At 46.0% G+C, this 16,068-nt stretch overlaps 1 protein-coding gene across 1 annotated transcript in view; it reads right to left on the reverse strand.

Annotated features, from left to right (window-relative positions):
- LOC135523223 (serine/threonine-protein kinase 17A-like) overlaps positions 1–15,834 on the reverse strand; it is a 64,460-nt gene extending 48,626 nt beyond the window's left edge. Inside the window, 1 exon segment of the mRNA XM_064949934.1 lies at positions 15,330–15,834. Within this exon segment, the coding sequence (XP_064806006.1) occupies positions 15,330–15,505 (176 nt within the window). The 5' untranslated portion in view covers positions 15,506–15,834.
- Positions 15,835–16,068: the final 234 nt, after the last annotated feature.

Genomic DNA, 16,068 nt, shown 5'->3' on the forward strand with positions numbered 1-16,068 from the left:
TTACAGGCTTTCACCTGACGATGCATGGCTGAGTCTTACAGGCTTTCACCAGACGACTGCATGGCTGAGTCTTACAGGCTTTCACCAGACGACTGCATGGCTGAGTCTTACAGGCTTTCTGATGACGACTGCATGGCTGAGTCTTACAGGCTTTCACCTGACGACTGCATGGCTGAGTCTTACAGGCTTTCACCAGACAACTGCATGGCTGAGTCTTACAGGCTTTCTGATGACGACTGCATGGCTGAGTCTTACAGGCTTTCACCTGACGACTGCATGGCTGAGTCTTACAGGCTTTCACCAGACAACTGCATGGCTGAGTCTTACAGGCTTTCACCAGACGACTGCATGGCTGAGTCTTACAGGCTTTCTGATGACGACTGCATGGCTGAGTCTTACAGGCTTTCACCTGACGACTGCATGGCTGAGTCTTACAGGCTTTCACCAGACGACTGCATGGCTGAGTCTTACAGGCTTTCACCTGATGGCATGGCTGAGTCTTACAGGCTTTCTGATGACGACTGCATGGCTGAGTCTTACAGGCTTTCACCTGACGACGGCATGGCTGAGTCTTACAGGCTTTCACCAGACGACTGCATGGCTGAGTCTTACAGGCTTTCTGATGACGACTGCATGGCTGAGTCTTACAGGCTTTCACCAGACGACTGCATGGCTGAGTCTTACAGGCTTTCTGATGACGACTGCATGGCTGAGTCTTACAGGCTTTCACCTGATGGCATGGCTGAGTCTTACAGGCTTTCTGATGACGACTGCATGGCTGAGTCTTACAGGCTTTCTGATGACGACTGCATGGCTGAGTCTTACAGGCTTTCTGATGACGACTGCATGGCTGAGTCTTACAGGCTTTCACCTGACGACGGCATGGCTGAGTCTTACAGGCTTTCTGATGACGACTGCATGGCTGAGTCTTACAGGCTTTCACCAGACGACTGCATGGCTGAGTCTTACAGGCTTTCACCTGATGGCATGGCTGAGTCTTACAGGCTTTCACCAGACAACTGCATGGCTGAGTCTTACAGGCTTTCTGATGAAGACTGCATGGCTGAGTCTTACAGGCTTTCTGATGAAGACTGCATGGCTGAGTCTTACAGGCTTTCACCTGACGACTGCATGGCTGAGTCTTACAGGCTTTCACCTGATGGCATGGCTGAGTCTTACAGGCTTTCTGATGACGACTGCATGGCTGAGTCTTACAGGCTTTCACCTGACGACTGCATGGCTGAGTCTTACAGGCTTTCACCAGACAACTGCATGGCTGAGTCTTACAGGCTTTCTGATGACGACTGCATGGCTGAGTCTTACAGGCTTTCACCTGACGACGGCATGGCTGAGTCTTACAGGCTTTCTGATGACGACTGCATGGCTGAGTCTTACAGGCTTTCCCCTGACGACTGCATGGCTGAGTCTTACAGGCTTTCACCTGACGACTGCATGGCTGAGTCTTACAGGTTTTCACCTGACGACTGCATGGCTGAGTCTTACAGGCTTTCTGATGACAACTGCATGGCTGAGTCTTACAGGCTTTCTGATGACAACTGCATGGCTGAGTCTTACAGGCTTTCACCAGACGACTGCATGGCTGAGTCTTACAGGCTTTCACCTGACGACTGCATGGCTGAGTCTTACAGGCTTTCTGATGACGACTGCATGGCTGAGTCTTACAGGCTTTCACCTGACGACTGCATGGCTGAGTCTTACAGGCTTTCTGATGACGACTGCATGGCTGAGTCTTACAGGCTTTCTGATGACGACTGCATGGCTGAGTCTTACAGGCTTTCTGATGACGACTGCATGGCTGAGTCTTACAGGCTTTCTGATGACGACTGCATGGCTGAGTCTTACAGGCTTTCACCAGACGACTGCATGGCTGAGTCTTACAGGCTTTCACCTGATGGCATGGCTGAGTCTTACAGGCTTTCACCTGACGACTGCATGGCTGAGTCTTACAGGCTTTCACCTGATGGCATGGCTGAGTCTTACAGGCTTTCTGATGACGACTGCATGGCTGAGTCTTACAGGCTTTCACCTGACGACTGCATGGCTGAGTCTTACAGGCTTTCACCAGACAACTGCATGGCTGAGTCTTACAGGCTTTCTGATGACGACTGCATGGCTGAGTCTTACAGGCTTTCACCTGACGACGGCATGGCTGAGTCTTACAGGCTTTCTGATGACGATTGCATGGCTGAGTCTTACAGGCTTTCACCTGATGGCATGGCTGAGTCTTACAGGCTTTCTGATGACGACTGCATGGCTGAGTCTTACAGGCTTTCACCAGACGATTGCATGGCTGAGTCTTACAGGCTTTCTGATGACGACTGCATGGCTGAGTCTTACAGGCTTTCTGATGGCTGAGCCAATCCTTCGTACCTCCACGACTGACACACTAACCAAGTCCCTGCTGCCGCAAGGCTTCTTAAAACCTGAATAATACAGTGACACATTGTATCGCATCGTTTTGACAATATTGCAATTGGTTTTAAGCACTTTTCTATGAATGATCAAAACGAGTCATCATGGCTCTCTCTTGTCCCTCTGTAGCAGACATATTGTATCACATCGTTTTGACAATATTGCGATTGGTTTTAAGCACTTTTCTATGAATGATTAAAACGAGTCATCATGGCTCTGAGGTATCGCATCGTTTTGACAATATTGCGATTGGTTTTAAGCACTTTTCTATGAATGATTAAAACGAGTCATCATGGCTCTCTCTCTTGTCCCTCTGTAGCAGACATATTGTGAGCATTATGCTTGGAACATCAAATCACAATAAAATCTCAGCATCGAATCGCAATACTTATCCGCACCTAAATATAGTAAAGTCCCTCAGGATGGTAATAATATGGTATGGTGAGATCCCTCAGTATGGTGATAATATTGTATGGTGAGGTCTCTCAGTATGGTGATACTATGGTATGGTGATAATATTGTATGGTGATCCCTCAGTATGGTGATAATATGGTATGGTGAGGTCCCTCAGTATGGTGATAATATGGTATGGTGAGGTCCCTCAGTATGGTGATAATATGGTATGGTGAGGTCTCTCAGTATGGTGATAATATTGTATGGTGAGGTCCCTCAGTATGGTGATAATATTGTATGGCGAGGTCCCTCAGTATGGTGATAATAATGTATGGTGAGGTCTCTCAGTATGGTGATAATATTGTATGGTGAGGTCCCTCAGTATGGTGCTAATATTGTATGGTGAGGTCTCTCACTATGGTGATACTATGGTATGGTGATAATATGGTATGGCGAGGTCCCTCAGTATGGTGATAATATGGTATGTTGAGGTCCCTCAGTATGGTGATAATATTGTATGGTGAGGTCTCTCAGTATGGTGATACTATGGTATGGTGATAATATTGTATGGCGAGGTCCCTCAGTATGGTGATAATATTGTATGTTGAGGTCTCTCAGTATGGTGATAATATTGTATGGTGAGGTCTCTCAGTATGGTGATAATATGGTATGGTGAGGTCTCTCAGTATGGTGATAATATGGTATGTTGAGGTCCCTCAGTATGGTGATAATATTGTATGGTGAGGTCTCTCAGTATGCTGAGGTCTCTCAGTATGGTGATAATATGGTATGGTGAGGTCTCTCAGTATGCTGAGGTCTCTCAGTATGGTGATAATATGGTATGGTGAGGTCCCTGGTAATTCCCAGTCCTAGTATAGAGGCAGGGTCCTAGTATAGAGGCAGGTATCACCTTTTCAATTGTCTTATGTAAAGAAATAAACCCTGCCCTCGACGAGGTTTGCGCGGTGGCAGTGGTGCGGCCCAGCCCTAGCCTATCCAACGCCCCGCCCGCCACTGCATCCTCGTCCCGTCCGGACTCTCACCCACCTGGAGGTCACGTTTACAGTAGGTAGGGTGTTGGACACGGGGTCAAGACCTGGAATGCTCTAAGGCTCACTCCAGGGGAGAGACAACTAGCCTATTTATATTGCGTATAGCTGGGCCACTATCTGCATGCTACTAAGGAGAAAACACAGACTGTACCCTCAATGCAAGTAGTCCACACTATACCAAAATGTTCCAAGTTCAGCAGGCACACATAAGCCTTTGATTTAATGCTTGTGTACATGGAGAAACTTTTAAAAAACAGACCACAGCCTTTTCTGCAGCCATGTCAGCACATTTCCAAAAGCCGGTGGCCTCACACGGACAACACCCTGATAGAGATGGCTGTCATGTGTACACAGAAAGCGGGTGACTGCTGAATCACAGTCACATTGACTGTGACCCAGGAACGGTCGATTCAGAACAGATGGCTGTGGCCCTAAACCAGTGGACTTCTTCAAGAGGAAGTAAGGTTATGTTATTTTTGACCAAAACTGTAAAACTGCACGTTTGAACCATTTGGGATAAAGATCCTTTATTATTATTTTTTTTAATCACACATTTTATTTTAATTAAATGGACATCTTTACTTCCCTACATATTGTTTTGCAGCGGCGTCCAAGTAGAAAACAAGATTCATATAATAAGGTTCTGCATGCCAAGAGCTGAATGGCTGCTCTCCTTTTATTTTGAAAATATTCCACACGGTAGCCCTTGAGTGGGGAAAGTCACCTCAATGTAAGTATGTAGGTTAACGTCCAGGTTAAAAGAGTGGCAATTCTAGGACTATAACATCTCTCCAACAAACTATGGTGGGGTGGGGTGGGGTGGGGGGCTTGAGACAAAGTCTCTGACAGAGCTTTATTGAATTAGACTCGGCAGGATCGTCCCCTCAAAATGGCCTCTACATAGATGATTGGTCCAATATTTAAGAGTTACACACAGTGGGTATGGGTAGAGTGATAAGAGGTCATCATGTGTCTGTAAATCTGTCTCTGACAGACCGATGCTTAAGAAAAGTGAGGCCAGTACTCTTAGGACTCTTACCACCTGTATCATCATGGCATTAAACTTGTTGCTATGTTAGTCATAGACTGATGGAGCGGCCCGATCATCTAACCGGTCGGTGTCAAACTCTCATGTTACTGTGCATATGGTATAAACCTTCTGTTGGGCTCTCGTGGCCAGTCTATAGCGTCAAAAACGCTGGCATCACAGTGCAGGTTCTATAGAATGCAGACAAGGTCTCCTGCTGACAGAAGAGTACACAGGATACCAAAAGCCAGACTACATTATAGTCATATCAGCAGATGCTTTTATCCAGACCGACTTACAAGAACAGACTAGAGTTTTTTTATTTGTCTATTTTTATTTCACCTTTATTTAACCAGGTAGGCCAGTTGAGAACACCTTTATTTAACCAGGTAGGCCAGTTGAGAACACCTTTATTTAACCAGGTAGGCCAGTTGAGAACACCTTTATTTAACCAGGTAGGCCAGTTGAGAACACCTTTATTTAACCAGGTAGGCCAGTTGAGAACACCTTTATTTAACCAGGTAGGCTAGTTGAGAACACCTTTATTTAACCAGGTAGGCCAGTTGAGAACACCTTTATTTAACCAGGTAGGCCAGTTGAGAACACCTTTATTTAACCAGGTAGACCAGTTGAGAACACCTTTATTTAACCAGGTAGGCCAGTTGAGAACACCTTTATTTAACCAGGTAGGCCAGTTGAGAACACCTTTATTTAACCAGGTAGGCCAGTTGAGAACACCTTTATTTAACCAGGTAGGCAAGTTGAGAACACCTTTATTTAACCAGGTAGGCCAGTTGAGAACACCTTTATTTAACCAGGTAGGCCAGTTGAGAACACCTTGATTTAACCAGGTAGGCCAGTTGAGAACACCTTGATTTAACCAGGTAGGCCAGTTGAGAACACCTTTATTTAACCAGGTAGGCCAGTTGAGAACACCTTTATTTAACCAGGTAGGCCAGTTGAGAACACCTTTATTTAACCAGGTAGGCCAGTTGAGAACACCTTTATTTAACCAGGTAGGCCAGTTGAGAACACCTTTATTTAACCAGGTAGGCTAGTTGAGAACACCTTTATTTAACCAGGTAGGCCAGTTGAGAACACCTTTATTTAACCAGGTAGGCCAGTTGAGAACACCTTTATTTAACCAGGTAGACCAGTTGAGAACACCTTTATTTAACCAGGTAGGCCAGTTGAGAACACCTTTATTTAACCAGGTAGGCCAGTTGAGAACACCTTTATTTAACCAGGTAGGCCAGTTGAGAACACCTTTATTTAACCAGGTAGGCAAGTTGAGAACACCTTTATTTAACCAGGTAGGCCAGTTGAGAACACCTTTATTTAACCAGGTAGGCCAGTTGAGAACACCTTTATTTAACCAGGTAGGCCAGTTGAGAACACCTTGATTTAACCAGGTAGGCCAGTTGAGAACACCTTTATTTAACCAGGTAGGCCAGTTGAGAACACCTTTATTTAACCAGGTAGGCCAGTTGAGAACACCTTTATTTAACCAGGTAGGCCAGTTGAGAACACCTTTATTTAACCAGGTAGGCCAGTTGAGAACACCTTGATTTAACCAGGTAGGCCAGTTGAGAACACCTTTATTTAACCAGGTAGGCCAGTTGAGAACACCTTTATTTAACCAGGTAGGCCAGTTGAGAACACCTTTATTTAACCAGGTAGGCCAGTTGAGAACACCTTTATTTAACCAGGTAGGCCAGTTGAGAACACCTTTATTTAACCAGGTAGGCCAGTTGAGAACACCTTTATTTAACCAGGTAGGCCAGTTGAGAACACCTTTATTTAACCAGGTAGGCCAGTTGAGAACACCTTTATTTAACCAGGTAGGCCAGTTGAGAACACCTTTATTTAACCAGGTAGGCCAGTTGAGAACACCTTTATTTAACCAGGTAGGCCAGTTGAGAACACCTTTATTTAACCAGGTAGGCCAGTTGAGAACACCTTTATTTAACCAGGTAGGCCAGTTGAGAACACCTTTATTTAACCAGGTAGACCAGTTGAGAACACCTTTATTTAACCAGGTAGGCCAGTTGAGAACACCTTTATTTAACCAGGTAGGCCAGTTGAGAACAAGTTCTCATTTACAACTAGGATTTTTCTACCAAGTCAGTTGGGGTATTCGAGCCAGCTACCTTTCGGGTTAACAGCCCAACGTTCTTAACCGCTAGGCTACCTGCCACTTATAGCAGTGTCCTCAGATGTCAGAGAGAGAGAGGGGGCTTTCAGCCTAGGGATCTGTCCTGGCAGCAGAATTGCTTTCCCCAGCAGTTGCCCATAGGAGCAAAGGCCCATGTTTTTAATGCGTTTTAAGTATGTTTTGGCAATAGGTCACTACTCTCACTACAAACACAACCACTTTACATGGGGGGGGGTTACACTGCCAGTATGAGGGGAGAGTCACATAGAAGGGAGGTTACCGTGTTTGTCGGCCTGCTCCCTGCGTCTGTCACTGTTTTGGCAGCCCGGTAATCAACTACTTTTCTTCTAGTGTTGTTTTCACGGGTTTGCAGTGTCACCCGAGTGTCCTGAGTAGGTGCGGCCATCTTCTCAAAGAGCTCCATTAATCATCAACGGGCACACGGAGTGTGAACCTCGAGTAAATGAGGCAATGGCTGCAATGGCCTCATCACCTTTAGAACAAACAGGAAGGCAGAGCAAAGAGCTCCTACTGACTGCTCATTTTCCTCAATAAGAAAAGGGCCTTTGAGCTCTGTACCAACGCCAGGACTGAAACCAGAGGCCTGTTTACTCCGTGCCTAATGAACTCTGACATTATGTGAACCCCTGTGTGTAGAGGAGTGGGACAGAGAGAGAGGAAGACAGGGGTTGCCTATTCATTAGTTCTTTGGGCACAGAGAGGGACATTTTCTGAATACCTTGGGAAAGGGCATTACCTCATCGCCCTCCCCTGGGCTGCCTCGTCGCCCTCCCCTGGGCTGCCTCGACGCCCTCCCCTGGGCTGCCTCGACGCCCTCCCCTGGGCTGCCTCGTCGCCCTCCCCTGGGCTGCCTCGACGCCCTCCCTGGGCTGCCTCGACGCCTCCCCTGGGCTGCCCTCGTCGCCCTCCCCTGGGCTGCCTCGTCGCCCTCCCCTGGGCTGCCTCGACGCCCTCCCCTGGGCTGCCTCGACGCCCTCCCCTGGGCTGCCTCGACGCCCTCCCCTGGGCTGCCTCGTCGCCCTCCCCTGGGCTACCTCGTCGCCCTCCCCTGGGCTGCCTCGTCGCCCTCCCCTGGGGATGTCGGTTTCTAAATCCCACCGTGTCTTTTCAGTGCGGCTCAGGATCCGTTACATGGTGGTTAATCGGCCACAATAAAAGACGCGGTTCACTCGCCACGCCTATGTGGAGATGAACAATTTCCATACTCGTGTTAGACTTCCTTGCCTGGATTTCTCTCTCTCGGCACAGGCTCAGTACATGTGAAAGGGCATGACAAATTGAATTTGCTGAGGGAGAAAGGTAACACCATAGCATGTAGCACTGTTTTAATCCTACAGGGTTTCAACGGAATGCGTTAATAATCAACAGGAAACGGATTAGGCCCAGTTGATGACAGAAATGAGAGATTTCTTGCTGAGGCGTGTAACAGCTGTAGAAGGACAGAAACGTCAATAAATTGCTTTTGAAGGGAGGAAGAATAGAGTGACATACACCCCTCCCTGCCCTGCCCATCATCTCTTGACACAAGAGAGTACAGAGGGATCTCGTGGATGGGGTTCAATAACAAACTTGGCTTTCACATGTCCTCCCCCCTCATTTCTCAGCGGTTGGCTGTTTCCACGGCGCTCAGCAAATGTTGCCTCTGGCCCTGCCGCGAGACTCAAACAACATGAAAAGCTTAGGCGATGATGTCACGGTATCCTGCCTGACTGTCAAGACACATAGATTCCTTCTGTGAGAAACAGAGGGGGAGGTTTTGTTCAAAACATGATAGGGATTAGTAAAAGGGGTTTGGGACTGGGACCACACTGACAGGCAGACACACACACACACACACACACACACACGACAATGTGAGCTATCCCAAGGAGTGTGTGTGTGTGTGTGTGTGTGCAGATGACTTGATGTTTTAGATGCTGGGGGAGTATGGGAGGGCGTACCACCGCCCACAGCCTGCTGTAACTGCAGTCTAACCCTTCGGGGAAAGAGCAATTCCAAAACGACACACTCTCTTATTAATCCATGATGACAGAGCTTTTGTTCTCCCCTGATGAGACACTGAAAGATCCACTGACCACTGGAATGTTATGGAGAAAACATCAGAACTTTTCTTCAAAACATTCAACGGTGATATGACAGGATTATTTGAAGAGTTTGAAGCACTACTTTCAGTCATACAGCACTTAGTAATATGAACAGGCTTTAATTTTGGCACAGAGACTAAACGACGTGAAGAAGTGAATATCCCATATGGCTATTGTTTTAAGATGTAGACCTAGTTTAATTTATTAGAGCAGGCCTGGCAAGATCCAAAAGAGATGAAGCAAAGTGGAAATAAATGTGATGGATTTCACCAGAGAGCAGTAGAACGTGCTCTAGCCTCGCTCTATTTAATCCTGGGTTAACGTGCTCTAGCCTCGCTCTATTTAATACTGGTTTAACGTGCTCTAGCCTCGCTCTATTTAATACTGATTTAACGTGCTCTAGCCAAGCTCTATTTAATCATGGTTTAACGTGCTCTAGCCTCGCTCTATTTAATCCTGGGTTAACGTGCTCTAGCCTCGCTCTATTTAATCCTGGTTTAACGTGCTCTAGCCCCTCTCTATTTAATACTGGTTTAACGTGCTCTAGCCTCGCACTATTTATTCCTGGTTTAACGTGCTTTAGCCTCGCTCTATTTAATACTGGTTTAACGTGCTTTAGTCTCGCTCTATTTAATACTGGTTTAACGTGCTCTAGCCTCGCTCTATTTAATACTGGTTTAACGTGCTTTAGCCTCGCTCTATTTAATACTGGTTTAACGTGCTCTAGCCTCGCTCTATTTAATACTGGTTTAACGTGCTCTAGCCTCGCTCTATTTAATCCTGGTTTAACGTGCTTTAGCCTCGCTCTATTTAATACTGGTTTAACGTGCTCTAGCCTCGCTCTACTTAATAATGGTTTAACGTGCTCTAGCCTCGCTCTACTTTAATACTGGTTTAACGTGCTCTAGCCTCGCTCTATTTAATACTGGTTTAACGTGCTCTAGCCTCTCTCTACTTAATAATGGTTTAACGTGCTCTAGCCTCGCTCTATTTAATACTGGTTTAACGTGCTCTAGCCTCGCTCTATTTAATCCTGGTTTAACGTGCTCTAGCCTCGCTCTATTTAATCCTGGTTTAACGTGCTCTAATCTCTCTCTATGAAATCCTGGTTTAACGTGCTCTAGCCTCGCTCTACTTAATACTGGTTTAACGTGCTCTAGCCTCGCTCTATTTAATACTGGTTTAACGTGCTCTAGCCTCGCTCTATTTAATACTGGTTTAACGTGCTCTAATCTCTCTCTATGTAATCCTGGTAACGTCTGCTCTAGCCTCTCTGGTACTTAATAATGGTTTGATCTGGTACTTCCTGTAGCCTCCACATTGATCTTAATCCTGGTTTAACATTGATCTGGTACTGGTACTCACTGTATAGAGCTCCACATTGATCTTAATCCTGGTTTAACATTGATCTGGTACTGGTACTTCCTGTTTAATCCTGGATTTAACTGGTACTTCCTGTATATCTCCACATTGATCTGGTACTGGTAATCCTGGTCCACATTGATCTGTGCTCCTAATCTCCACATTGATCTGGTACTTCCTGTATAGAGCTCCACATTGATCTGGTACTGGTACTTCCTGTATAGAGCTCCACATTGATCTGGTACTTCCTGTATAGAGCTCCACATTGATCTGGTACTGGTACTTCCTGTATAGAGCTCCACATTGATCTGGTACTTCCTGTATATATCTATTTTTATTCTTTTTATTCTGCATCATTGGAAGGGCTCGTAAGCATTTCACAATAAAGTTTACATCGTTGTATTCGGCGCATGTGACAAATAAAATCGCATTTTACTTGAAATACGCAGAAAAGACTAACACAGGAGACACGAGCACAATCGAACACACAGGTGACACGTGCACAGTCGAACACACAGGGGACACGAGCACAGTCGAACACACAGGTGACACGAGCACAGTCGAACACACAGGTGACACGTGCACAGTCGAACACACAGGTGACGCGAGCACAGTCGAACACACAGGTGACACGAGCACAGTCGAACACACAGGGGACACGAGCACAGTCGAACACACAGGTGACCCGAGCACAGTCGAACACACAGGTGACCCGAGCACAGTCGAACACACAGGGGACACGAGCACAGTCGAACACACAGGTGACACGAGCACAGTCGAACACACAGGGGACACGAGCACAGTCGAACACACAGGTCGCGAGCACAGTCACAGGGGACACGAGCACAGTCGAACACACAGGTGACACGAGCACAGTCGAACACACAGGGGACGCGAGCACAGTCGAACACACAGGGGACCCGAGCACAGTCGAACACACAGGGACGCGAGCACAGTCGAACACACAGGGGACACGAGCACAGTCGAACACACAGGGACACGAGCACAGTCGAACACACAGGGGACGCGAGCACAGTCGAACACACAGGGGACGCGTGCACAGTCGAACACACAGGGGACGAGCACAGAACACAGGTGACGAACACAGTCAGGGACGGACGCGAGCACAGTCGAACACACAGGGGACGCGAGCACAGTCGAACACACAGGTGACACGAGCACAGTCGAACACACAGGGGACGCGAGCACAGTCGAACACACAGGGGACGCGAGCACAGTCGAACACACAGGGGACGCGAGCACAGTCGAACACACAGGGGACGCGAGCACAGTCGAACACACAGGGACGCGAGCACAGTCGAACACACAGGGGACGCGAGCACAATCGAACACACAGGTGACACGTGCACAGTCGAACACACAGGGGACGCGAGCACAGTCGAACACACAGGGACGCGAGCACAGTCGAACACACAGGTGACAGGGACAGTCGAACACACAGGGACGCGACAGTCGAACACACAGGGGACGCGAGCACAGTCGAACACACAGGGGACGCGAGCACAGTCGAACACACACACAGGGGACACAGGGGACGCGAGCACAGTCGAACACACAGGGGACGCGAGCACGGTCGAACACACACGGGAACACGAGCACAGTCGAACACACAGGGGACGCGAGCACAGTCGAACACACACAACTCAAATTGAGTTCCAGGCTAAATAACCAGGTCCATAATCTCCTGGCGGCTGGCGTACTTACAAACCACCCAACCAAATGAAACAGCTTAGTAGTGTAATTTATTAGTCAAGTGCTTACTTCAGCTTTGCAGACTGATAACTTCATTAATCACATGACTTACAGAAATAAGCATACAAAGACAACCAAAACAAAACACATGATATTTACACACGGCTCGCACTACTGCCTCAATTCAGGCGTCCAGACATCGTAATTGAATGTTACTCATCGAGGTGGTAAAAGACTAATGGTCATGATATCAGTTGGTACAGTATGACCACTGTAGACTGTTAGCCATCATGCATCTCCAGCTAACTTCATGACATCCATGCCTTATGGATGTAAAATCTATTTGTAACCTGATCATTGCACCATACAAACACGTTAGACATGTGCGTAGGCTCGGCCTAATTCAATTTAATGGGAAATGTTGAGTGTCACAGTAACAGAGGTGGTTTCAGGACTCAAGTGAATTCCAGCTACATCTGAGACCTGGGAACAGTGATTCCTTATGGGCCTTTCCTAAAATACTCAGGCCAATGTTCCATGAAGTTCTCCTATGGCAAAATGTAACTCCTGTTCCCATTGGCAGGCACTAAGCTTCAGTCTCAGGCTAGATAGCAGTTTCCATGGTATTCTGCCAAACAAACACACACATAGCCGAGGCAGCCAATCAGATACCATGAAGAAATTATCCTACAGACAGAGAGTTCACATTTTTAAATTATTTTTCTACAGTTTGATGATTCATGAAAAATTAATTAACAGTGAGTACGTACATAGCAATAAACATCAGCTAGAGATTGTGGGGCTTTGGCCAGAGGATGCTTGTGACCAGTCACCAGATGGGTACTTCCCTAGCAGCTGGTCACTGGGCAGAGGGAACGATGATCTGATTCGGATGTGGCCTAGTCAAACACTTTGAAGTGAGTGCCTTTGGCTAATCTCAGACGCATCAGCAGGCCATGTGATGCAAAGTCACATTCTGAATGTCCCTCTTATGAAATAAATGGCTTAAAACGTCAGACAGACATATGCATAGCTCAAATGCCTTCTATAAAAGGACAATGCCTTTGACATCCAACAGGACTCACACACTTCTTATCGGCTTAATCCAATCAGAGGAGATCTACCGTAGGTCAGGCATCATCAACTAGCCAATGGGGATTCATTATTTTTCCATTTTCTTGAGTAGGTGGTCAGGGGACCGGAACATAATTACAAATCATTTGTAGACTGCAAATTGACCACAGGAAACCCAAACAGATATGACTAAAACAATCATTTCAAACTTTGCTTACAAGATCACATATACAATATATATATATATATATCTCTATTATGCGTGGGATTACTTTGGAACACATTTCCAAAATGTAAATCACATGGAGCTGATTAGTTCCTGTTTTTACAGTATTTTGTGTAAAAAAAAAATAATAATAATAAAAAAAAACATGTTTATATATATATATATATTGGAAATGTGTTTCAAAGTAATCCCATATATATGTATATATATATGTACGATACCCTGCTGTAGGTTTTGCTTGGGGTCAACGTGGTGCCATTCACAGGGTTGAGTGTGGTGTTTGCATTGCCTAGTCTTAGTGGCACTCTTTACAATGCTCACAGGGCAAAAGACACACTGCCCTGACTTTGACTAGCATGTTCAGAGAGCTGTGTGGAAAGAAGGAGGCTGGGACATTTCCACTCGTTAAAAAAACACACTGGAATCCCCCCTCTTTCTCTGTCAGTGAAGCAGAGAAAGAACCACAGAGTTGGCTCCCAAGAAGTGGACGAAAGCCATTATTCAGTGGTGAAGTTTGGAGTTTCAAAGAGCCAATGACAAGATAGTCTTCAAATATTTACCTTGGTGTCATTGAATTGAGAGAGTAAATACAGACGGCTATGCTGTATTTACCAGGCGTTTCATCATACTTTATAACATGGAGGGAGCTGCATTTAGGCACCGGTGCAACTAAAGGCAAATTATAACATACAGCCCATTGCTGCAAATTATAACATACAGCCCATTGCTGCAAATTATAACATACAGCCCATTGCTGCAAATTATAACATACAGCCCATTGCCAAAGTGTTTGTAAACTGCATTTAGGAAGGAAAGGAATCTGTCCCAAGACAAGGCCTAGTGAAGACTGGCTGAAAACTGAGGGGAATTGCATTTTTCCTTACAGAAAATAACTCATGTGCTTCAGTGATGCTTATTTTTTTTTTTTACACTTTATCAGGCACATCAGCATTGCAGTTCAAACACTCAGCAAAGATGTGACGACTCGAGTGACCTTGCTGTGGAGACAATGCAAGCCCTCCGCTATAGCCTGCCATGCGTTGGGGCGGCAGGGTAGCCTAGTGGTTAGAGCGTTGGACTAGTAACCGGAAGGTTGTGAGTTCGAGCTGACAAGGTACAAATCTGTCGTTCTGCCCCTGAACAGGCGGTTAACCCACTGTTCCCAGGCCGTCATTGAAAATAAGAATGTGTTCTTAACTGACTTGCCTGGTTAAATAAAGGTAAAATAAATAAAAAATGCATAGCATGGCTTCTCCGGCATTCTCAAGAGAGGCGTGATTTTTCAGCTGGCACCCTATACGCAAGGGTGAACATTCAATGCACTAATGGCTTGTCTCCAAGTGCGCGGTGACATTGACGCAAGTCCCTTCAACGGATTCCCCAATTTACACGGATGTCCACAATCAAAAATACATGTTGCAAAACCCTTAACTGCTGGACAGAATATCATGGCGTAATGTTAAATCAAATAATGTCAAATAACTTGCGGTGCAGACAAATACCAAAACAATGACAGCAGGAAAGGAGATGTGACGACCACATCTAACTACATATAGCTAGTAGCTACCACATCTAACTACCACTGCCAGAAACGGGGATATTTGAATATCAACTATTCAAGAAATGGCCCAAAAAAAATTGCACTACATCTTCAGTATTATCAGAAGTTTGGAAACAGACAGACACAGTAGCTCAGAAGTTCTTCAGACAATTCAGAGAGACAAGCTGGATAGATGCTCAGCACCAGATCTACAGTAACGTTATTTACTAAGAACTTAACGTTAGTTACCTGCCAAGTTCTTTGCCCGGAATGATAGTGTAGTGGTCAGTGAATGGTTCATTCTTGATAAGAGTTTTGATCTCGGAAAGTAGCCCAAAACAGTTCTGGTTTGGTTCGGCTACCTGGCCATAGTGGCACCGCGTTCGGCTCCTTGTCTCTCGGCTCCGGGGACATTCAGGAATCATCGCGTCGATTCGATCCGGGCTGAATGTTTTGCAGCGTGCTGTCTTTCCTGTCACTTTAAAACAAAACAGACAACGACAGCAACCCCAACTTCCCTAGTAGGCTGGAAGACTAGTAGTAAACGTTGGCTACAATATGACCACAAAAGTAGCAGTACTTCACTGCTTTAGGAGTGATAAAATAAGACCGCATCCCTCATGGATATTTCAGAGGAGAAACTGTTACTTTCATGTGTAATTAAATGATGTCGACGCGTGCAACAATGTTTAAATATTTTAAACTCAACTGACTGTTTGTAACCGGGCTGTCTAATCTGATTTCGCTCTCTCATCTGTCTGAACAACGGATGAAATAATATATTACACATTTACAGTCATATACTCTGTCTCTGTCACCGTGGTAGCACTCTTGATTGACAAACAATTTGACCAAATAGAGCGGCGCATGCTTCTTCACAAACAGGCAGGGGGAGGGCTCTCCACATCAATAATCTATAAAAACCCTGGATTGTCCTGTTATGCATTGGCCAATGAGTGTATTTGTCGGCCATATTGTCCCTCCTCAG

The sequence above is a fragment of the Oncorhynchus masou genome, chromosome 30 (assembly GCF_036934945.1).
Source record: "Oncorhynchus masou masou isolate Uvic2021 chromosome 30, UVic_Omas_1.1, whole genome shotgun sequence".
In the NCBI taxonomy this organism is placed as follows: Eukaryota; Metazoa; Chordata; class Actinopteri; order Salmoniformes; family Salmonidae; genus Oncorhynchus; species Oncorhynchus masou.